Source organism: Hypanus sabinus, chromosome 9, assembly GCF_030144855.1.
Source record: "Hypanus sabinus isolate sHypSab1 chromosome 9, sHypSab1.hap1, whole genome shotgun sequence".
Classification (NCBI taxonomy): Eukaryota; Metazoa; Chordata; class Chondrichthyes; order Myliobatiformes; family Dasyatidae; genus Hypanus; species Hypanus sabinus.
Window position 1 is genome coordinate 154394816 of NC_082714.1, and position 24341 is coordinate 154419156.

At 46.3% G+C, this 24341-nt stretch overlaps 2 protein-coding genes across 3 annotated transcripts in view; one reads left to right on the forward strand and one right to left on the reverse strand.

Moving 5' to 3' along the window:
- The window catches only part of ocstamp (osteoclast stimulatory transmembrane protein), a 35885-nt gene extending 13472 nt beyond the window's left edge, over positions 1–22413 (forward strand). The window contains exons 2-3 of one of the 2 annotated variants that reach the window (XM_059980851.1): positions 3547–4606; positions 19780–22413. In XM_059980851.1, the coding sequence (XP_059836834.1) occupies positions 3547–4606; positions 19780–20163 (1444 nt within the window). In that variant the 3' untranslated portion in view covers positions 20164–22413. Of the gene's footprint in view, positions 1–3390; positions 4607–19779 lie in introns of those variants that run through there. The other variant, XM_059980849.1, reaches the window with a different exon arrangement.
- LOC132399922 (uncharacterized) overlaps positions 1–24341 on the reverse strand; it is a 259665-nt gene that overhangs the window by 23982 nt on the left and 211342 nt on the right. The gene's annotated exons all lie outside the window — the stretch shown is intronic.

The window sequence follows — 24341 nt, forward strand, 5'->3', positions numbered from 1 at the left end:
TATAAATATACAATGGGAGGGGGGTCCTGAGTTAGAAAGTGCACTGTACAAGAAGGATTTGGGGATCCTGGGAGACTCATCACTAGCAATGCGCAGAAGCAATTAGGAATGCTAATTAGAATATAATGCACTCAACTCCTTCTACCTTAGGCCACAAACTTATCAATCACCCCTGATGAGTTATTAACTTCAAACTTTCTGCATAATCACTCAAAGAGTTGACCTGCATGTGCATGTAACGAGAGCTGTATAACTCATCTCCTTCTACCTTAAGCCATGAACTTATCAATCGCCCCTGCTGTGGACACTTTCTGGAGGTCCAAGATCTGTTTGCTCCAAGACCGCTGGACTGAGTGTGTAACTGTAGGAGGGGACTGACTATGTTGAAAAATAAATGTGCTAGGTCTTCTAAAATTGACTCCTTCTACCTTAGGCCACGAATCAATCAGCACTCATAAACTCTTCTCAGGCTTCCAGCTGGGCATTGGTTTCGATTTTAACTGACGTTTCTATGACAAATTCTGTAATGGCAGAGTTTGTCATTGATATGTTGATTAAAATCGATACCTATACCGGACTGGAAGCCTGAGAAGAGTTTATTCAACAATAAATCTAAATACATAAGATAACTTATATACATAGATTGGTAATGTGTCCATAATGTGACACTAGGCTGTACATAAGGTGACTGACAGGAAATAATAAAGTAATGGTGGAGTTAGTGGGTGGAGGTGTTGATCAGCCTTACTGCTTGGGGAAAGTAACTTTGACTCTGGTGGTCCTGGCGAAGCTGCTAGGTAACCTCTGTCCTGATGGGAGTGGGACAAACAGTCCATGAGCAGGCTGTCTGGGATCTTTCATGATATTACTGGCCCTTTTCTGGCACCTTTCTGTACGTATGTCTGTGATGTTGCATATGCTGATATAACGATGCACTGGACAGTTTTAACTACCTGCTGTGAGCCTTCCTGAAATGGTGATAATCATATCATAAGATTTTAGTTATCTGTTTAAAAAAGACCATAAGATCATAAGATATAGGAGCAGAATTTGGCCATTTGGCCCATCGTGTCTGCATTTCATCATGGCTGATTCATTTTTCCTCTCAGCCCCAATCTCCTGGTTTCTCCCAGTATCTCTTCATGCCCTGACCAATCAAGAATCTATCAACTGCGCCTTAAAATGTTGGCAACCCAATGTTGAAATAATTAATGGGAGAAAATTCAGTTTCAGTAAGATTAGAGCGGATCTGCCTGAGGTAACTTGGAATCAAAAGTTGACAGGCAAAACAGCGATGGCACAACAGGTTGACATTGAGAAAGAAAAGGTTCAGGTACATTTGAGGAACATTCCTGTGGGGGACAAAGAAAGAAGAAATAAATCCAGAGCTCCCTGCACGACAAGGGAGGGACAGAAAAAAACCACAGAAACAACTGGGTATGACAAGTGCTGGGTTATAAATACATGAGAGACATGCTGATTATGAAAGAATCAAAGAGGAACTGGCTGAAGTAAAAACAAGAGGCAAAGAGTGTATGAGAACAGTTCCGCTGCCAGCCTAAGCAGAAATCCATTTGTGTTCTAAAGGTCCATAGATACATGGGCCTGGATGCTGAGTCTTTATAAGGCACTGGTGAGGCCTCGCCTTGAGTATTGTGAACAGTTTTGGGCCTCTCATCTTAGAAGAGATGTGCTGGCATTGGAGAGGGTCCAGAGGAGGTTCACAAGGATGATTCCAGGAATGAAAGGGTTATCGTACGAGGAATATTTGATGGCTCCGGGGCTGTACTCGCCGGAATTCAGAAGGATGAGCGGGGATCTCATTGAAACCTTTCAAATGTTGAAAGGCCTAGACAGTGTAGATGTGATAAGTATGTTCCCCATGGTGGGAGAGTCTAGGACAAGAGGGCACAGCCTCGGGATAGAGGGGCACCCTTTCAAAACAGGGATGTGGAGAAATTTCTTTAGCCAAAGGATGGTGAATTTGTGGAATTTGTTGCCACATGTAGCTGTGGAGGCCAGGTCATCGGGTGCATTTAAGGCAGAGATTGATAGGTTCTTGTTTGGACATGGCATCAAAGGCTATGGGGAGAAGGCCGGGAAGCGGGGTAGAAAAAAGGATCAGCCATGATTGAATGGCGGAGCAGACTCGATGGGCAAGATGGCCTAATTCTGCTCCTATGTCTTATGGTCTTATATAAGCAGAATTAAGCCATTCGGCAATCAAGTCTGCAACAGGGTCTTCGACAGGGGGTTGCTAGGGGTTAGTGGATAGTGCAGGTTGAAGGGCCGGATAGGCCTATTCTGCACTGTATCTCTAAATAAACAAATACATACAGACATGAATTTCCACATCAGACGGTGATACAGCTGGTCAGGACGCTCTCTGGTAGAATGTGCTTCGAATGGGGTCAGGGGCCTCGATTGTCAGGAAGTAGAGGTGCTGCTGTGCTTTATTTCAGCATCTTGGAACTTAGAAAAATAGAGGGCTATAGGTTATTTCTAAAGTAAGGACATGTTTGGCACAGCTTTGAGGACCGAAGGGCCTGTATTGTGCTGTAGGTTTTCTATGTTTCTATCTGTAGAATCTTTTGTGTTTAAGAACCACAAAGAACAACCGAATGAGTATCCAAATTTAATGGCACTGCCTGAATTAATGTACTCATTAGAAATAAATGCGCAAGACATACAACATTATTGGTTAGATGTAGGAAGTGCGAAGAGATTGGGACATCGCAATGGACACTGCTGTCGAAATAAGTGACGCTGCAGACTGAAACGTTGGAACAGCGAGCTATTGGTCTCACTCTCGCTGTGGCAGGAACGATCTCTCTCTCTCTTGTTAGTGAGAGGGAGAATCTGTGGATGTTGGTGTTGGAATGGACAGTAACTCTAGAAGAACCCTAAATAATGGTCTCTGGGGGCTTTGCTATTGCTTGCATGGTGGGTGGTGGGGGTTGATGCTTCTGCTGGAGCAAGTAGGGGGAGGAGAGGGGGGAGGGTTGATGCTTTTGCTGCTGCTTGTGTGTGGGAGGGGGAGGGGGCTTTGGGGTTCTGACGTCTTTGTGTCATTCATCCTTTCGGATTTTTCTTCTGTTTTGTCGATGTCTGCGGAGAGTATGAATTTCAGGTTGTATACTGTATACATTCTCTGATATTAAATGGAGCCATTGACAATTATAAACAATATCTGGTGTGGGACCTGATGACCTTGATAGGCTTACATTTACTTCACTTGTCTATATGCTCTCACATTTTAGATGTCCAAGTGTTGCAGGGATAGTACGGGACCGTCGCAGTTAGCGTAACATTATTACAGCACCAGCAATCCTGGTTCATTTCTGCCATTGTCCACAAGGAGTTTGCACATTTTCCTCAACCTCTGGATACTCGAGTTTTTTCCCCACAGTCCAAAAAGAAAAGACAGACAGATGAGTAGGTTAATTGGTCTCGTGGGTGTAACTGTGTAATGCGATCTCGTTGGGCAGGAAGGTCACATTACTGTACAGTGTCTCTAAATAAAGTGTTCCTTTCTCTTCCCACCAGACACAGCAATTTGAAGTCTTCTACTTCTCGGTGGAAAAAGTACCTGAATGAAACAAAGCAGGTCCTGCAGCTCCTCTGGAGTGCTTACTCCAGTCCGACGCCAAGCGGCTGGAAGCAACTGCTTGTCCTCCTCCTGTTATGCTTGTGCATATCCACCATCACCAGTGGGTTACTCTACAACTGGCTGCTGTCATCCCTGAAGTACAAAGGGTATGTGAGTAAACTCATAACTGGAGTGTTCATAATCATCATGTTCCTGCTTCTCTTCCTGGTCCATCCCGTGCGCTGCGCGTTCACCATTGTGGTTCCCACATTGGGCACGAAACAAGGCCGCGATCTCTTCCTTTCCACGTGCTTCATGCTCGTGGCCATCAATATCATACCCAATATTATGGGCAACATGAAGATGGTTCTCAAGCTCCTTGAGTGTGTTGCGATGACCTCAGTCAAGAGCCTAGGAAACTCAACCAGCATTGTTAGTCATCTCAAGGATAAGCTGGTCGAAGAACTGCAGAAGCTACAAGAATTGGAGCCGTTCGTTTTGCAGCACTCAGACACAAAATGGGAATTAAACTCTGATATCAATCAATCAGCAATCCAGAGCCAATTGCAAACAATTGGCAAAGATATCCAAAGTGAATTTGATAAAATTCATACCTTAATCAGTGAGATTACTCTGTACACCAACCGAGCACTGGCTGCCTTCATCTTCTTCTATCTGGCCTTCACCTCCATTTGGTATCTCAAAGGCTACCTGACAAACCTGGAGTTTGACAATGTGTATATAACTGGCAAGTTAACTGACCTGCTACAACCAAAGAGAGGGTGGCATGTACCGAAGCGAACTGCCAGTAAAAAGCTAATCCGATCCACCGGGTTAAAGATGTCATCAGATGAAATAGCCGCATGCGTCAAGCAAATGGTGATCAGCACCGCGTATTTAGCCATATCCGCAATTATCATCATAGCGGATTTTGTCATCTTCTCGTTCACATCGGAGATCCTGCGTTGGACAGTTGACATTCCACCTGTACATGCTGTTTTAGGGTTTGAATACAAAGTAATGACTCCTTTACTGCATCTTTTTTCATGGTTCTGCTTTTCTCCTGGAGGCATTGGCCATTATCTTGGTTTTCAACTCAAAAGCAACAGCCACTTTTTTTGGTTTTAACCAGATTAACAAAATCAAGTCAAATCAAGTCAATTTATTGATTGTGATTGTGTAGCCTCTAACAGTAACTCCAGCCTTGAACACCAGGCCAGGTCTTCACGTGCTGCTTTTGGAACTCCCATCTCCCCTTCCCCCACCAATACTCTGCAATCCCCTCTCCCTCAGATCCCATCATCAGCTCCTGGGCCCTCAGTCTCCATCTTCCTCTCACCCCAACCCTCCCCTCTCCACTGACACTACCAACCTTCCTCCCCCCTCTGATCCCAGCTCTCATCTGTGCCAGGTCTTCACCATCCCCTCCGACCTTCCACTCTCTAAGGCAGAGTGCTCCGTCCTCAGTAAGGGCCTCACCTTTGTCCCCCCTCGCCCACACCTCAGTGAGTTCCACGTACGCCATGATGCTGAACTCTTCTTCCGCCAGCTCCATCTCCGAGCTTACTTCTTTGACAAGGACTCTCCCACCCCCACCAATGACCCCTTCTCCCATCTTCAACCCTCCTCCTCTTCATGGACACCCCGCTCTGGTCTTCTGCCTGCTCTGGATCTTTTTATTGCTAACTGCCGACGTGACATCAACCGTCTCGACTTCACCACGCCTTGTTCCAATTCCAACCTCATTCCTTCTGAACACTCTGCTCTCCATTCCCTCCGCACCAATCCCAACCTTATCATAAAACCCGTTGATAAGGGGGGCTGCTGTTGTAGTCTGCGTACTGACCTCTACCTTGCTGAGGCAAAATGACAACTCGTTGATACCTCCTCTTATTTACCGCTCAATCATGACCCCACTATGGAGCACCAGGTCACTGTCTCCCACACCATCACCAACCTTATCAGCTCTAGGGATCTCCCATCCACTGCCACCAACCTCATAGTTCCCACAACCCGCACTTCCCATTTCTATCTCCTACTCAAGATCCAGGTAGACCCATTGTCTCAGCTTGCTTTTGCCCCACTGAACTCATCTCTGCATACCTCGACACTGTTTTATCCCCCTTGTTTAATCCCTTTCCACCTATGTTCGTGACACTTCTCACACTCTGGATTCTTTCAATGATTTCAAGTTCCCTGGCCCCCATTATCTTATTTTCACCAAGGGCGTCCAATCCCTGTATGTCTCCATCCCCCACCAGGAAGGTCTCAAAGCTCTCAGCTTCTTTTTGGATTCCAGACCAAACCAATTCCCCTCTACACTCTCCTCCATCTAGTGGAATTGGTCCTCTCTCTTAATAATTTCTTCTTCAGCTCCTCCCACTTCCTTCAAACTAAAGATGTAGCCATGGGCACCCGCATGGGTCCCAGTTATGCCTACCTTTTTGTTGGCTATGTAGAACAGTCCATGTTCCAAGCCTGTACTGGTATCCGTCCCCCACTTCTCCTTCACTACATTGATGACTGCATTGGCGCTGCCTCCTGCACGCATGCTGAGCTCGTTGACTTCATCAACTTTGCCTCCAACTTCCACCCTGCCCTTAAATTTACCTGGTCCATTTCTGACACCTCCTTCTCCTTCCTTGATCTCTCTCTCTCTATCTCTGGAGACAGCTTATCTACTGATGTCTGCTATAAGCCCACAGGCTCTCACAGCTACCTGGATTATTCCTCTTCCCACCCTGTTACTTGTAAAAATGCCATCCCCTTCTCTCAATTCCTCTGTCTCTGCTGCATCTGCTCTCAGAATAAGGCTTTTCATTCCAGGACAAAGGAGATATCTTCCTTTTTTAAAGAAAGGGGCTTCCCTTCCTCCACCATCAACTCTGCCCTCAAACACATCTTTCCCATTTCACGCACATTGCTCTCACCCCATCCTCTTGCCACCCCACTACGGATAAGGTTCCCCTTGAGCTCAACTACCATGCCACCAGCCTCCGGGTCCAACATATAATTCTCTGTAACTTCCACAACCTCCAACGGGATCCCACCACCAAGCACATCTTTCCCTCCCCCCTCTTTCTGCTTTCCACAGGGATCACTCCCTACGCAACTCCCTTGTCTATTTGTACCCCCATCCCTTTCCACCACTCTCCCTCCCGGCACTTACCCTTGTAAGCAGAACAAATGCTATACACTTCCTCCCTCATCGCCATTCAGGGCCCCAGACTGTCCTTCCAGGTGAGGTGACACTTCACCTGTGAGTCGGCTGGTCTGGTATACTGCATCCGGTGCTCCCAGTGTGGCCTTCTATATATTGGTGAGACCCGACAAAGACTGGGAGACTGTTTCACTGAACACCTACACTCTGCCCACCAGAGTAAGCAGGACCTCCCATTGGCCACACATTTTAATTCCACGTCCCATTCCCATTCCGATATGCAAATCCTCCTCTACTGTTGAGATGAAGCCACACTCAGGTTGGAGGAACAACACTTTATATTCCATCTGGGTAGCCTCCAACCTGATGGCATGAACATTGATTTCTCGAACTTCTGTTAATGCTCCTCCTCCCCTTCTTACCCCATCCCTAATTTTTAATTCTTAATTTTTTTCTCTCCTTCCCTCTCACAATAATTCCTTGCCTGTTCTCCATCTTCCTCAGTTGCTCCCCTCCCCCTTTCTTTCTTCTAAAGCCCTCCGTCCTATGATACTCCCCCTTCTCCAGCCTTGTATACCTTTTGCCAATCAACTTCTCAACTTTTAACTTCATCCCTCCCCCTCCTGTCTTCTCCTATCATTTCGGGTCTCCCCTTCCCCCTCCCACTTTCAAATCTCTTACTATCTCTTCTTTCAGTTAGTCCTGACGAAGGGTCTCAGCCCAAAACATCGACTGTACTTCTCCCTATAGATGCTGCCTGGCCTGCTGCGTTCCACCAGCATTTTGTGTGTGTTGCTTTAATTTCCAGTGGGTTTTCTCGGGTTCAAGTCAATGTATTGTCATTTAGCTGCATAATGTATATGACATATATAACCACATACAGAAATGAGATGTTTCTTTGAACCAGGGTGTAAAGCATAGTAGCACACATAACACATGATAACTTATGAAGGTATTATGAAAATCTACAGATGAATCACACATAAATTTACAAACTAAAGTGCATTAGTATTATTGTAAGATATGGAACAGATCAACCAGAGAAACTTCAAATGTGATGCAACAGGGAGTTCAGAAGCCAAGTGGCCTGGGAGAAGAAACTGTTTGCCATCCTGACCATTCTTGTTTTTATGCATCAGAGTCTCCTGCCTGGCGGTAGTAAGTCAATGGGTAGGATCCTTGATAATACTAAGGGCCCTGCATATGCAGTGCTTCTGATAAATGTCCCCGATAGATGGTAAGGAGACCACTATGATCCTCTTCGCTGTTCTCAGTCCTTTGTGGGAACTTCTGGTCCATTACTCAACTGCTCCCATACCAGATGAAGGTGCAACTTGTCATGCTGACACTCTGACTGGTGCTCCTGTAATACGCAGTTAAGATGAGGTTGGGAGAGCCTTGCTTTCCTCAATGTTCTTAGGAACTGTGCCTTCTTGTTCAGGGGGGTGATATTACGGGACCGGGTGAGGTAACCCATGATGTAAACTCCTAGGAACTTGGTACACTTAACGCTCTCTACGAAGGGAGCCACATATTTGCAGAGGGGAATGGTTTATCAGCAACTTCCTGAAGTCCACAATGATTTCCTTTGTCTTCTCCACATTCAGGCTTAGGCTGTTCTTCTCACCCCAACCCACCAGCTGCTCCACTGTCTCTCTATACTTGTCTGCAGTAAAGTGGCATCACTTATAGACGGTTAGATCCAGAAGGCAGATGCAGGCAACCTCCATGTTACAGGGGCTTGCCTTTCAGCGCAAGACAAGTTAACCAGTCTCTAGTGAAGGGGAAGAAGTCAAGATAAAGAGGTCAGGGAGGGGAACTAGTGCAAGCTGGCAGGTGATTGGTGAGACCAAGTGAGGAGCAAGGTAGGTGGGTAGGGGAGGGAAAGGAAACGAGAAGCTGAGAGGTGATAGGTGGAATTAAAAGCTCTTACTTAAGACCATAAGGTCATAAAACATAGAAGCAGAATTAGGCCATTTGGCCCATCAAGCCTATTCTGCCATTTCATCATGGCTGATCCATTTCCCTCTTAGCCCCAACTCCTGCCTTCTCCCCGTAACCTTTCATACCCTGACTAGTTAAGAATCTATCAACTCTGCCTTAAATGCATCCAGTGGCCTGGTGGCAACAAATTCCATAGATTCACCATCCACTGGCTAAAGAACTTCCTCCTCATCTCTGTTCTAAAGGGAAGTCCCTCATTCATAAGGCCAGTGATGTTGTGGGGGTGGAACTGGACTTTCTGACGGTGGTGTCTTAAAAGAGGATGCTGTCCAAGTTGCATGCCATCTTGGACAATGACTCCTATCCACTCCATAATGTACTGGTTAAGCACAGGAGTACATTCAGCCAGAGACTCATTCCACCAAGATGTAACACTGAGCATCATAGGAAGTCATTCCTACCTGTGGCCATCAAACTTTACAACTCCTCCCTCAGAGTGTCAGACACCCTGAGCCAATAGGCTAGTCCTGGACTTATTTCCACTTGGCATGATTAACATTATTATTGAATTATTTATGGTTTTATATTGCTATATTTCTTCACTATTCTTGGTTGGTGCGGCTGTAACGAAACCCAATTTCCCTCGGGATCAATAAAGTATGTCTGTCTGTCTTTCTGTCTATTATGAGGCTGTGTCCTCTGGTCTTGGACTCCCCCCACCAAAGGAAACATCCTCTCCACAACCACTCATTGAGGCCCTTCAACATTTGATTGTTTCAATGAGAACCCCACATTCTTCTAAATCCCAGCGAGTAGAGTCCCAGAACCTTCAATTGCTGCTCATATGATAACCCTTTCATTCCCAGAATCATTTTTGTGAACCTCCTCTGAACCCTCTCTTGTATCAGCACATCTCTTCTTAAATAAGGGGTCCAAAACGAATCACAATACTCCAAGTGAGGCCTCGCCAGCGTTTTATAAAGCTTCAGCATTACATCCTTGCTTTTATATTCTAGTCCTCTTGAAATGGATACTAACATTACATTTGCCTTCCTCACCATCAATTCAATCTGCAAATTAACTTCTAGGGAATCCTGCATGAGGACTCCCAAATCCCTTTGCATCTCAGGTTTTTGAATTTTCTTCCCATTTAGAAAATAGCCTGTGCTTTTATTCCTTCTACCAAAGTGCATGACAAAGTTCTTAAGTCAAGTAGCTCAGCTTCTTGTCAAGGGGATTCCCCTGTTTATTTCCTTCCAGAGATTCTACCAGACTTCATGTCAAGTCAAGTCACTTTTATTGTCATTTTGACCATAACTGCTGGTACAGTACTCAGTGAAAATGAGACATTTTTCAGGACCATGGTGCTACACAAAACAGTACAAAACCTACACTGAATTACGTCAAAACAACACAGAGCAAGCTACACTAGACTACAGACCTACACAGGAGTGCATAAAGTGCACAAAACAGTGCAGGCATTACAATAAATAATAAGTAAGACAATAGGCACAGTAGAGGGCAGTAAGTTGGTGTCAGTCCAGACTCTGGGTATTGAGGAGTCTGATAGCTTGGGGGAAGAAACTGTGTTGGGATAGTCTGGTCTTGAGAGCCCGAATGCTTCAGTGCCTTTTCCCAGATGTCAGGAGGGAGAAGAGTTTGTATGAGGGGCGCGTGGGGTCCTTCATAATTCTGTTTGCTTTGTGGATGTAGCTTGTAGTGTAAATGTATGTAATGGTGGGAAGAAAGACCCTGATGATCTTCTCAGCTGACCTCACTATCCGCTGCAGGATCTTGCGATCCAAGATGATGCAATTTCTGAACCAGGCAGTAATGCAGCTGCTTAGGATGCTCTCAATACAACCTCTGCAGAATGTGATGAAGATGGGGGGTGGGAGATGGACTTTCCTCAGCCTTTGCAGAAAGTAGAGATGCTGCTGGGCTTTCTTTGCTATGGAGCTGGTGTTGAGGGACCAGGTGAGATTCTCCGCCAGGTGAACACCAAGAAATTTGGTGCTCTTGCTGAGTTCCTCAAGCATTGTGTGTGCATTGTTCAAGATTTCCAGCCCCTGCAGAATCTCTTGTGTTTCTGTGTAAGAATAATAAGAGTGAAATTTGCACACCACAACTTTCCTCAGATTGCAAGATAATAATTGAATCATTTCTATTGATAATACTGATTTGGGAATAGCTATCATCCAAGGCAGGGGCTCCCAACCTTTTTTATGCCATGGACAAATACCGTTAAGCAAGGGATCTGTGGATCCTTGGTTGAGAACGTCTGGTTGAACGTATGGTGTAGTCTTCTCTGATAGGTCATATCTTATAACTTGATTACATCCATTAGTAAATCAAATCAGAATCTGGTTTAATTACACTGGCATGTGTCATGAAATTTATTGTCTATGTAGCAATAGTACATTGCAATGCATAATAATAGAGTAGAAAACATGAATTACTGTGTGTGTGTGTACTCGTCGGGGTGTCGTCAGGACAAGCTCGCCATCATGACAAGCTTTTTGCACCGATCTTTCTGGTGATTGCTTGTCATATGATGTGTCTTGGGCATCTGAAACCTGGCGGAGCCCATCCCTCCCCAGGTGTTTGGAGCCAGCTGGATTCAAACTTGGGAGCCTTCGCTCCAAAGTCTGGCACTGGTGCCACTACGCCACCAGCTGGCTTCTGTGAGGTAAGTGTGTGTATATTAAATAGTTAAGTTAAATAAGTGGTGCAAAAATAGAAATAAAAAAGATAGAGAAGTTATGTTCATGGACTGACTGTCCATTCAGAAGTCAGATGGTAGAGGGGAAGCTGTTTCTGAATCATTAAATGTGTGCTTTTAAGCTCCTGTACCTCATTCCTAATTTTGCAATGAGAACAAGGCATTGCCTGGGTGATGGGGGGTGTTCTTAATGATGGACACTGCCTTCTTAAGGCATCGCTCCTTGAAGATGTACTGGATACTACGGAAGCTAGAGTTCATGATCAAGCTGACTGGTCTTACAGCTCTTCAATGCTATGCAGTACCCACACCCCCCCCCCCCAATACCAAATGGTGATTCACTCAATTAGAAAGCTCTCCACAGTACATCTGTGGAAATTTTCCAGCCTTTTCGGAGACATACCAAATATTCTCAAACTCTAATGGAATATAGCTGCAGCCATGCCTTCTTTGTAGGGGTAGTAAGTGATGAACAATACTATACAGACGTATCCCGTATTCCTCAGACTTGTTCATTGGAGCGAAGGAAGATGAAAGGTGACTTGATAGAGGTGTACAAGATAATAAGAGGCATAGATCGAGTAGACAGCCAGACACTATTTCCTAGGGCAAGAATGGCTATTACGAACAGGCATAATTTTAAGGGGTGTGATGTCAGAAGTAAGCTTCTTCACACAGAGTGCTGGGTGTCTAGAATGCACCGCCCGGGTTGGTGTTAGGGCAGGGGTTCTCAAACATTTTAATGCATAGGCCAATACCATTACACAAGGGGTCCGTGGACCCCAAGTTGGGAACTCCTGTGTTACAGGCTGATACTTAAGGGACATTTAAGAGACTCTTAGATATTCATATGAATGAAGGAAGAATGGAGTATTATGTGCGAGAGAAGGGTTAGATTAATTTTAGAGAAAAGATCACCGTGTGCTGAAGACAAAGTGCTAAGTTCTACGTTCTATAATTTTGCAGAAGTTCCATTTTCAACTGTTAGCCAAATAGAAATTCCCATCTGCAAGCCAAGAGTTTCTCTTCCTATGTGCCTGTGTGGGAAGAGAACACAAAAGAGGGACAAGCCATGCAGAATTGGGGTGGCATGTTAGCATAGTGGTTAACACAGCGTTTTATAGTACAGGTGACCCAGGTTCAATTCCTGGCACTGCCTGTAAGGAGTTTGTATGTGCTCCCTGATTTCCCATGGGAGTTCCAGTTTCCTCCCACAGTCCAAAGACGTACCAGTTGGCAGGTTAATAAGTCATTGTAAATTGTCCGGTGATTAGGCTAGGGTTAAGTTGGGGGATTGCTGGGCAGCAAGGCTCAGAGGCTTGGAAGGGCCAGTTCCACGCTGTATCTCAATAAATAAATAAATTAATCAAATAAATAAAAAGTCAGGAACTGCATGGAGAGATTCATATAGTTTTGCCAATTTTCTCTGTACAATGTGTACAGACTTAAGTGCACCTCTCTTGCTCCCCTCAACCCAAAGCAGAACCTGGGAAATCATCCTTCCAATATTATTGGATAGTTGAGTCTGACCTATAGACTTTTTGTTAACCTGAAGGTAAATATTTCATATCTTGTGGTATTTTGTTTAGAAGATAAGTGAAAATAGGGCCTGAAATGATCTAGAACTTCTAGTTCTTCACTCCTACCAAATACCTCCTCCCAAACTCACATTGGGAAACTGGTAGAAGGGGTAGGATCGCAATTTCTCTAAAAATACATACAGTCGCTAATGCTCTTGATTTCCAGCCACTTTCAGTCTTCCTTGCTCTGTATATGAAAGCAGACAAACAATTCAAAATGATTCCATCCACTCATAACATTCCTATCTCTGCCTCTGGGTGGCAGGGTGACATCTCTACCAAAGGAAGAGTAAGATGCTCCTTCCCTCTACTAGTCTTGATTAAGGTGTAGCATCTGCTCAGCCCCCTGATCAGGATCATGTGAAGCCATGGGAGCAGGTGGTGGATGGTTGTACGAGCAGCCGGTGCATATCACAAGTCCAGGCTTTGTGACCACTGATGCCAGGCAGACAATCTCTGAAGAGTATTGATAATGGGTGGGGTCACCCGTCTTGTAAAGACACTGCCCGGAAGATGGCAATGGCAAACCACTTCCATAGAAAAATTTGCCAAAAACAATCATGGTCACGGAAGGGTTCTGCTGAAGGGTATTGGCCAGAAATATCAGCTGTACTTTTTTCCATAGATGCTCTGGCCTGCTGAGTTCCTCCAGCATTTTGTGTGAATTTCCAGCAATTGCAGATTCTCTCTTACTCATGGAAAGACCATGATTGCCCATGTTATACTGTTGTGACTGCGATTGAAGTCACTGGGAGGCACTGAAGCTGGTGGATAAAGAAGTCTTTATTCAACACATGAGCAGGTATCATACTGGAGACACTCTCAGAAAGGGCTCCTAAACTCAAAGTACATCACATTTTTATACCCTTAAGACCAATGGTAACTCAATACAGTTTCAATAGTTACTTAATGTCATTTACTTCAAATCTTTGGGTTGACAATGCTTCCTTTGAGTTACACACAATTTTCAAACACCTAAATCTTCACACCAACACTCCAGACACCCCAGATTGAATGTTAATCACTGCTATCTGTAAACTGTTTTCATGCATATGCAGACACCTCAGGTCAATGGGATGTTTCCTGGTTTGCAGTCGACCCCAGACTCCAGCCCCAGAAAGACCACTGTTCTGAGTTGCATTTTAAATTCAAACCACAATCCACATTCAGATCTGAAGACTGGTTGCTGCTGAAGTTAATATTTGCTATTTTCCATAACTCCAGAATATACCCTAACAATGCAACATGGCATATAATGAATGAATGACTCTCTGCCTCACACAGCCTGTCACTGTGATTGTCCCTGAAGTTACATGCTGCTTCTAACATGAACACAAAATGGTATCGTAGAACAACATGAGAACAAGATTGTTTATAACACATGCATAGACCGGTGATTAGTGATGTGCCTCAGGGATCTGTACTGGGTCCAATGTTGTTTGTCATATACATTAATGATCTGGATGATGGGGTGGTAAATTGGATTAGCAAGTATGCAGATGATACTAAGATAGGTGGCGTTGTGGATAATGAAGTAGGTTTTCAAAGCTTGCAGAGAGATTTAGGCCAGTTAGAAGAGTGGGCTGAAAGATGGCAGATGGAGTTTCATGCTGATAAGTGTGAGGTGCTACATTTTGGTAGGAATGATCAAAATAGGACATACATGGTAAATGGTAGGGCATTGAGGAATGCAGTAGAACAGTGATCTAGGAATAATGGTGCATTATTCCCTGAAGGTGGAATCTCATGTGGATAGGAAAGGAATGGAGGGTTATGGGCTAAGTGCAGGTAGGTGGGACTGAGTGAGAGTAAGCGTTCGGCACGGACTAGAAGGGCCGAGATGGCCTGTTTCCATGCTGTAAATGTTATATGGTTATATGTTATATAGATAAAGTGGACAGCTGGCATCTTTTTCCCTGGGCAGCAATGGATTGTATGAGAAGGCATGATGTTAAGGTACACCCATGAACTGCTGGAGGAACTCAGCAGTCCAGGCAGATCTATAGAGAGGAATGGAAGGTCGGTGTTTCGGGCTGACACCCTTTGAGACTGGAAAGGAAGGGGGAAGAAGCCAGAATAAGGAGATGGGGAGAGAGGAAAGAGTTCAAGCTGGCAGATGAGAACAGGTGAGGGGGGGTGAGAGGATGGGGGATGAAATGGAAAACTGGGAAGGGACTGGTGGAAGAAGTAAAGAAAGCTGGGAGGGGATTGGTGTAAGAGGTCAGGAAGCTAGGAGATGGTTGGTGGAAGAGGTAAAGGAAGCTGGGAGGGGATTGGTGGAAAAGGAAAAGGCTGAAGAAGAAGACAAGTGATAGGTGAAATTAGGAGGGGGGCATTGGTAGGTGGGAGAGGGTGACTAAGTGAGAAGTAATTGGAGGAAAACATTGGGGAAATGTCAGAGGTGTAGCGATGTGCGACACACAGCGTTGAAATGACGACACGCAGTCAGTAAGTCATTTCGAGACGTTTATTCAAACTTCACGGCGCTGGCATTTAAATCCCTAGCGTCCGCCCTCTCCGGGCGGAAATGAATTCAGAGGTGCATTACCAAAGTCTCCGCCCGTGCACTGGCTTTTTGTGAGCCGGTTCGCCTGTGCAGAAAGTGGGTTGCCACATAACCCTCCCCCAGAACCGGCAATACACCCCCCCCCCCCCCCACAATGTCCACAGTCTGGATCAGCCTCTGTTTGGGAGGTCTGCCTCTCTGCCGCGGCAAGGCCACATGGGCTGGTTTGAGTCGGTCCACCGTGAAAACCTCCTCTTTCCCCCCAATGTCCAGAACGTACGTGGACCCGTTGTTGTTGATCGCCTTGAATGGCCCCTTGTACGACCGCTGTAGCGGTGCCCAGTGTCCGCCCCTTCGTACAAACACAAACTTACAGTTCTGCAGGTCTTTGGGTACATGGGTTGGGGTCAGTCCGTGCTGTGAAGTTGGTACGGGGGCCAGGTTGCTGAGCCTTTCGCGTAGCCTGTCCAGGACTGCTGCGGGTTCTTCCTCTTGCCCCCTTGGGGCTGGTATGAACTCTCCCGGGTTGGCCAGGGGTGCGCCATACACCAACTCGGCCGACGGGCGTGCAGATCCTTTTTGGGCACTGTACGAATTCCAAGCAGGACCCAGGGAAGCTCGTCCACCCAGTTAGGTCCTCTCAGGCGGGCCATGAGAGCCGACTTCAAGTGACGGTGGAAGCGTTCCACCAGTCCGTTCGACTGTGGGTGTTAGGCAGTTGTATGGTGTAGCTGCATTCCCAACAGGCTGGAGGTGAACTGGGCGCCTCTGTCGGAGGTAATGTGGGCCGGTACCCCAAAGCGTGCTACCCAGGTTGCGATCAGTGCTCGGATGCAGGAATCGGCTCTGACTACCTCGTGAACCGGTCTACCATTGTTAGGAGGTACCGCGCTCCTCAGGATACTGGTAGGGGGCCCACGACATCCACATGAATGTGGTCGAACCTCCGGTGGGTGGGTTTGAACTGCTGCGGCGGGGCTTTAGTGTGCCACTGCACCTTGGCTGTTTGGCACTGCGCGCACATTCTGGCCCATTCACTGACCTGCTTGCGAAGTCCGTGCCACGCGAACTTGCTGGAGACCAGCCGGCCAGTTGTCCTGATAGATGGGTGCGCCAAACTGTGTATGGAGTCGAAAACCCGCCTCCTCCAGGCTGCTGGGACGATGGGGCAAGGTTGGCTGGTAGCCACATCGCACAGGAGGGTCCTCTCACCTGGGCCTACGAGAAAGTCCTCCAGCTGCAAACCCAAGACTGCGGTCCTGTAGCTGGGCATCTCGTCGTCTGCCTGCTGTGCCTCCGCCAGTGCTGCATAGTCCACCCCCAGAGACAGGGCCTGGACAGCTACTCTGGAGAGTGCGTCCGCCACGATGTTGTCCTTTCCCAAGACATGCTGGATGTCCGTCGTGTACTCGGAGATGTAGGACAGATGTCGCTGCTGGCGAGCCGACCAGGGATCGGACACCTTCGTGAACGCGAAGGTCAACGGTTTGTAGTCCGTGAACGCGGTGAACAGCCTGCCTCCTAAGAAGTACCTGAAGTGCCGGATTGCCAGATACAGTGCCAACAGCTCCTGGTCAAAAGCACTGTACTTGAGTTTGGGTGGTTGTAGGTGCTTGCTAAAGAATGCCAGGGGTTGCCAGCGCCCCTCGATGAGCTGCTCCAGCACCCCACCGACTGCTGTGTCGGATGCATCCACCGTGAGGGCGGTTGGAACGTCCGTTCTGGGGTGCATCAGCATCACGGCATCTGCCAAGGCTTCCTTGGCTTTAACAAAAGTGGCCGCGGCCTCCTCGTCCCAAGTAATGTCCTTGTCTTTACCCGACATCAGGGTGTACAAAGGGCGCATGATACGGGCTGCTGAGGGGAGGAAATGGTGGTAGAAGTTCACCATACCAACGAACTCCTGTAGGCCTTTGACCGTGTTGGGCCGGGCAAAGTGGCGGATCGTGTCTACCTTGGCGGGTAGAGGTGTTGCCCCGTCTTTGGTAATCCTGGGGCTCAGGAAGTCAATGGCATCGAGACCAACTGGCACCTTGCCGGGTTGATCGTGAGGCCGAACTCACTCAGGCAGGAGTAGAGCTGGCGGAGGTGGGACAGATGCTCCTGATGACAACTGCTGGCTATAAGGACGTCGTCCAAATAGATGAACACAAAGTCCAGGTCAAGTCCCACCACGTCCATTAGCCGCTGGAACGTCTGTGTGGCATTCTTCAGGCCGAACGGGGTGATGAGTGCTGTTTTGGGGATGTCTTCAGGGTGCACCAGGATTTGATGGTATCCCCAGACGAGGTCTACATTTGGAAAAGATTCTTGCCCCGTGCAGGTTTGCTGCAAAGTCCTGTATGTGTGGCACGGGGTAGCGGTTTGGAGTGGTAGCCTTGTTCAGTCTGCAGTAGTCGCCGCATGGTCTCCAACCCCCGGCTGCTTTGGGCACCATGTGCAGGGGGGAGGCCCATGGGCTGTCGGACCTCCATACGATCCCCAATTCCTCCATCCTCTTGAACTCCTCCTTCACCAGGCGGAGCTTTTCCGGGGGGAGCCTTCATGCGTGGATGTGGAGGGGTGGTCCCTGGGTCAGGATGTGGTGCTGTACCCCGTGTCTGGGCATGGCTGCCGTGAACTGCAGTGCCAGAATCGATGGGAAGTCCGCCAGGATTCTGGTGAATTTGTTGTCCGACAGCGTGATGGAGTCCAGGTGTGGGGCCGGCAACTTGGCTTCGCCCAGGGAGAATGTCTGGAAAGTCTCGGCCTGTATCAGTCTTTTCCCTTGCAAGTCAACCAGCAGGCTGTGAGCTCGCAAGAAGTCTGCCCCCAGAAGTGGTTGTGAAGTCCCACATGAACCGGCTGGCGCGGAACTGCATCTGCACTGTGTGGGTGCCATAGGTCTGTATCGTGCTGCCGTTTGCGGTCCTCAGGGTGGGTCCTGGCTTCCTGTTGCGGGTGTCGTACCCCATCGCTGATCTCCGCTCTGGTGTCCACCAAGAAGCGGCATCCCAACTGTTTATCCCAGATGTACAAGAGGCTGTCCTGGTGGCCAGCCGCCATAGTCATTAGCGGCAATTGGCCCTGGCACTTGCAGGGCGGGCAACAACAGCGGGCTTTTGTGCCCCACTGCTGGTGGTAGAAACACCACTGTTCACTGGCCTCCTCACTCCTGTCTCTGTGTTGTGTGCACCCCCCTGCCGAGCCTGGTCTGGTCTCCTGTTGGGCACGTGGCCTGGTAATCTGACCGACAGACGCCACGCTCTCCCTCTTGGCTTTCCACAGCACGTCTGCCCGGGCCGCCACCTTCCGGAGGTTGCTGAAATCTGTGTCGCAGCAGCAGATGTACGTCCTCGGGCAGTCGCTCTAGAAACGCTTGCTCAAACATGAGGCAGGGCTTGAGTCTGTCAGCCAGGGACAGCATCTCCTTCATCAATGCTGACGGCAGTCTGTCTCCCAAGCCGTCCAGGTGAAGCAGGCGGACACCCCGCTCATGCCGTGAGAGGCCAAAGGTCCCAATGAGCAACGCTTTGAATGCTTCATACTTGCCTTCTTCCGGGGGCGACTGTATGAAATCCGCAACCTGGCCGGCCATCTCCTGGTCAAGGGCACTCACCACGTGGTAGTAATGCGTGGAATCAGAGGATATCTGCTGAATCTGGAACTGGGCTTCTGCTTGGCTAAACCACACACGTGGTCGCAGCGTCCAGAAAGTCAGCAGTTGTAGCGAAACTGCGTGAACAGATGAAGAGTCGGTCATCTTTGGTCCAAATCCCGTTTGGTCACCAATGTAGCGATGTGCTACACACGGCGCTGAAATAACGACACGCAGTCGTAAGTAGTTTCGAGACTAGTTTATTCAAACTTTGCGGTGAGGGCTTTTAAATCCCTGGCGCCCGCCCTCTCCGGGCGGAAATGACATCAGAGGTGCATTACCAAAGTCTCCCCCCGCGCACTGGCCGGTTCGCCTGCGCAGAAAGTGGATCGCCACAGAGGTATCTTTTACACACAGTGTGTAGGTACCTAGAACACACTGCCAGGAGCAGTGGACGAGGCAGATACATTAGGGACATTTAAGACACTCCTACGCAGTCACATAGATGGTAGAAAAATGGAATTCTAAGTAGAAGGGAAGGGTTAGATTGATCTTAGAGTGGGTTACATTGAGGGTCAAAAGGTCTATACTATGCTGTAATGCTCTATGTAATTTGGGATAAAAATGTGAAAATTTCTTTCTAGTTTCTGTCTGGTAGATTCCCTATGTCAAAATTTTAAACATGAATTGGTCTTTTTCAGGTAACTATAGGGACTCCAGTGGAAGAAATTGTTAATTCAATGAGAACCTGGAAGAACAAAACTCTCTTCTCCTGGAATTTCACCTTTACATCAGATAGATGTGTATTTCGGGCTTCTCCTCCAGATATCCATATCATCTGTGTTGTCAGCCTGCTCTATTTTATTGTCTATATTACAGTGTTTTTGGAAGCCTATGCCTTGCGAGCCCGAAGAAAGATTTCTGCGAGCTTCTTTGAGAGCCGGGAAAACAAAAGGGTCAAATATCTCCAGCAAAAGCTGCTGAATAATTTGGAGCATCAGTTCAAAAATAATGTGGTTGTTTTCACTGTGTCAGAGCAATGCCACGTAAGCTTTAAAAGGCAATGCTTAAACCATGAGACATAGGAGCAGAACTGGGCCATTCTTGCCCACCATTCCATCTTGTCTTGTCCATACTGCACTAACTGCCACTGTTTCTAGCTAACTGGGCTATAAACGTGCAGGAGCAGTGTGTGGTTAAGTGCCCTGCTCCAAGACAAACACGCTGCCTCGGCTGAGGCTTGCTTGAACTAACAACCTTCAGATTGCTAGCCCAAAGCCTTAACTCACTTGGCTACGCACCAACACAAACCCCATTGACCATAACACTTATCGCCTTTACTAATCAAGGACCTATCTACTAACTATATGCAAAATGTAACTAGCCTGTTGGCTGAGCATTTTGAATTACTGTACCAGTTATAAGAAAGTTATATATTGTGTTACATCTTGCATCACCTCAAGACCCAAAGCACTTCTACAGATTAATCCATTCGTCCCAAAGAGTGCTGTACTCTGTCATAATTTTCTTCAGTTGAATTTTGCTTTTTAATAAATCATCTGTAACATTTAAGTGTAGACCAGGGTTAATTGAAAGACCAGGATCAATGAAGTAATCCATCATTTCAGGTGCATGAGACTAACAGCAAACAGATTAATTGATCACTTTGAAACATGATAGTTGAATTTGTGAAGGAAGTATTCAAAGTTTAAAGTACATTTACTTAACTTCCGTTTATATTATTGGGCAGCTAATATTCACTGTCTTGCTTTTTGGTCCTTCTTTCATAATCAGTCTGATTGTCCAAAATGGGTGGCAATGGAGTTGAACTCTACTAAGAATATCTCTATTTCCGCACTTCTTGGATCTGCACTTCCTTGTCGCTTGCTTAAACTAATTGTTAAAACTCTTATTAGACACTCTGAGAATATGGGCTCAGTTTAGAAAATTTAATTGCCTTCATGGTTTCTCTCTCTAGTCCTATCTTACATAATCATCTTCCCCCTACCTTCTATGCAAGACTTAACATTTCACAATTGGTACAGAAAGGGCATTAGGCACTTTGAAGATCTTTTCATAGATAATCGTTTTGCAACTTTTCAACAATTCTCTGTAAAGTTTAATCTACCTAATTCCCACTTCTTTAGATATCTTCAAATTAGACATTTCATTAACCCTTTATTGTGAGATGCCTGAGAAAAACGTTGTGGACCTGTTTCTTTGTATTAATCCATTGGACAAAGGCTTAATATCTTTTATTCATGATAAATTAGTAACCTTGAGGTGTGCCCCCTTTGATAAAATTAGTACTGCTTGGGAGCATGAACTGAATATGGAATTAGCAAAGGAGGCCAATTCTCTGGATGCTTTCAAGAAGGAGCTAGATAGGTATCTTGTGGATAGGGGAATCAAGGGATATGGGGACAAGGCAGGAACCAGGTATTGATAGTAGATGATCAGCTATGATCTCAGAATGGTGGTGCAGGCTCGAAGGGCTGAATGGTCTACTTCTGCACCTATTGTCTATTGAATGGTAGGGTGAAAGAACCATGGGTGACAAGTGAGGTGGAAAATCTAGTCAGGTGGAAGAAGGCAGCATACATGAGGTTTAGGAAGCAAGGGGGTTATATGGGAGGCAGGGTTTGAGGGTCAGCACTACATTCTGGGCCAAAGGGCCTGTAATGTGCTGTACTATTCTATGTTCTATGTTTAAGGTTGTACATAGGGTTCTCACGTGTAAAACTAAATTGCCGCAGTTTTATCCCAACATTAGTCCTGTTTGTGACAAGCGTAAAGGTGACGCGGCTTCTCTTATCCATATGTACTGGGCTTGTCCTAGTTTAGAGAAATTTTGGAGAGAAGTTTTTTTTATCTTTATCTCATGTTCTTAATTACCACTTAGAACCTAATCCTCTGATTGCCCTTTTTGGTACCTTCGGTGAGGCAGACATGCATTTGAATTCGACTAAATGTCGAACATTATCTTTTGCCTCTCTTTTGGCTAGACCAGGGGTCAGCAACCTTTACCACTGAAAGAGCCACTTGGACCCGTTTCCCACAGAAAAGAAAACACTGGGAGCCGCAAAACCCGTTTGACATTTAAAATGAAATAACACTGCATACAACGTTTTTTTTGCCTTTATGCTATGTATAAACAAACTATAATGTGTTGCATTTATGAAATTGATGAACTCCTGCAGAGAAAACGAAATTACATTTCTGCATGCAACAAAAACATTTTGAACTCCGAAAAAAAGACGTTGGGTTGAAAGTTACTTTTAAGTAAAATACTCAATGTCTATTTGAGTCCTTCTTGTATTTATGAAAAACGCCGAACTTAAATTTTCCGCCAGCAGCAAACCAAAAATAACATCAGCCAGCTGTCAGCCTGAAAAATAAAAGGACTATTTCACTGAACAATGAAAAAATATGAATATACATAAAATAATAGGCAATTAAAATATTTATCATACTTGGTTAATGGGATTTCTGCTCCTGGACCTCAGCGCACAGCGTCTGCACATCAGGGCTGTATGACGTCACCTTCATCTTTACACAGGATCGCAAGCTGTCATCTGTGAGGCGTGCGCGATGTTTGTTTTTAATAAAGTTCATGTTGGAGAACACCTGCTCACATACATATGTGGATCCAAAGATCGACAGGACTCCAAGCGCATACTTTTTCATGTTTACATAAATGTCGGGCATAGCATTCCATGTTTCGAACACAAGTTTGTCCGGTTTTGGAAGGTTTTCAATATCACTCCATTTGTGATTCTGAGCAAGAACGGCCTTCTGACGGGCAACATCTTCAAGGTCTGCTGTCAAGCGTCTAAACTTGGACACCCATATGTCTTTGTCGGCTATGTCGGCCAGTTCCATCTCAAGATCAGGTTGACTCACACCTGCCAATGCAGTCGTATTCAGTAGGGATGGATCGATGCTTAAGGGAGTGACCGGGAAGGATAATGTGTTTTTTTCCTCTCTGAACTCACAGAAGCGTTTCCCAAACGATGTTTGCATTGCGATGATTGCAGAATGTAAATACTCCGAATTTATCATGTCGTGAGCTTGTTCGAACTCTCTCAAATTGGGGAAGTGAGACAAAGTGCCTTTCTGTAAATCTCTGGCAAGCACTGTCAACTTGCGCTCGAATGCCAAGACATCCTCCAACATGTGCAGGGCTGGGCGTCCTTTCCCCTGAAGAGCTGTGTTCAGCGTGTTCAGGTGCGCTGTCATGTCTACCATGAAGTGTAGCTTTTCCAGCCACTCTGGCTGTTCCAGCTCAGGAAAGGTGAGCCCTTTGCTGCCCAGGAAAGTTTTCACTTCTTCCAGACGCGCGACAAAGCGTTTCAGCACCTCCCCTCTTGACAGCCACTGGACTTTGTTGTGCAGCAGGAGATCAGAATATTCGCTTTCCAGCTCGTCCAGTAACAAACAGAATTGACGGTGATTTAAACTTTTTGCCATTATTTTATTGACAATCTGAATGACAACATCCATTACTTCTGTGCATTCCGGAGGAAATGTTTGAGCGCACAGTGCCTCTTGGTGCAAGATGCAGTGAAAAGTCAGCAGCTTTCTGTCCAGCGACTTCTGCAGTAAAGCCACAAATCCCTTGTGCGTTCCCGTCATATTCGGAGCCCCATCAGTAGCTACTGACACCAGATGGGTGGTCTTTATTCCTTTGACTCTTAAACAATTCAAGACAGCCTCACAGATGTCCTCCCCCCGTGTTTGGTCTTTTAGAGGTATCAACTCAATCAGTTCTTCCTGTGGCCCGGCAGAGTTTACATACCGGCAGAACACCGCTATTTGTTCAATATCACCTTTGTCTTTAGACTCGTCACAGGCAATCGAGTAGGCCACAGCTGAATTGATGTCTTTAATTTGCTGTCTTGTGATGTCTTCTGCCATTTTTATGGTTCTGTCTTTGACAGTCTTTGCAGAGAGGGGCATATCCCTGATTTTCTGCACAATTTCACTCTTGTTTTTAAAGTCCGTGAATAGATGTTCTGAAATCTTAATGAAAGATTCTTTTATATATTCACCATCTGTAAACTGCTTCCCGTGCCTGACTATTTCCTGAGCGGCAATATAACTGGCGTATGTCGTTGATTTTCCAGACTTCATCCATTTCTGGAAATGATTTTTGCTCAGATCAACCTTCCGCATCAGTTCCGAAACGGCTTTTTTTCTCTCATCTCCATCCGGATATTTTTGAGCAAAGGCTGCGTGTTTATTCTGGAAATGCCTTGCGACA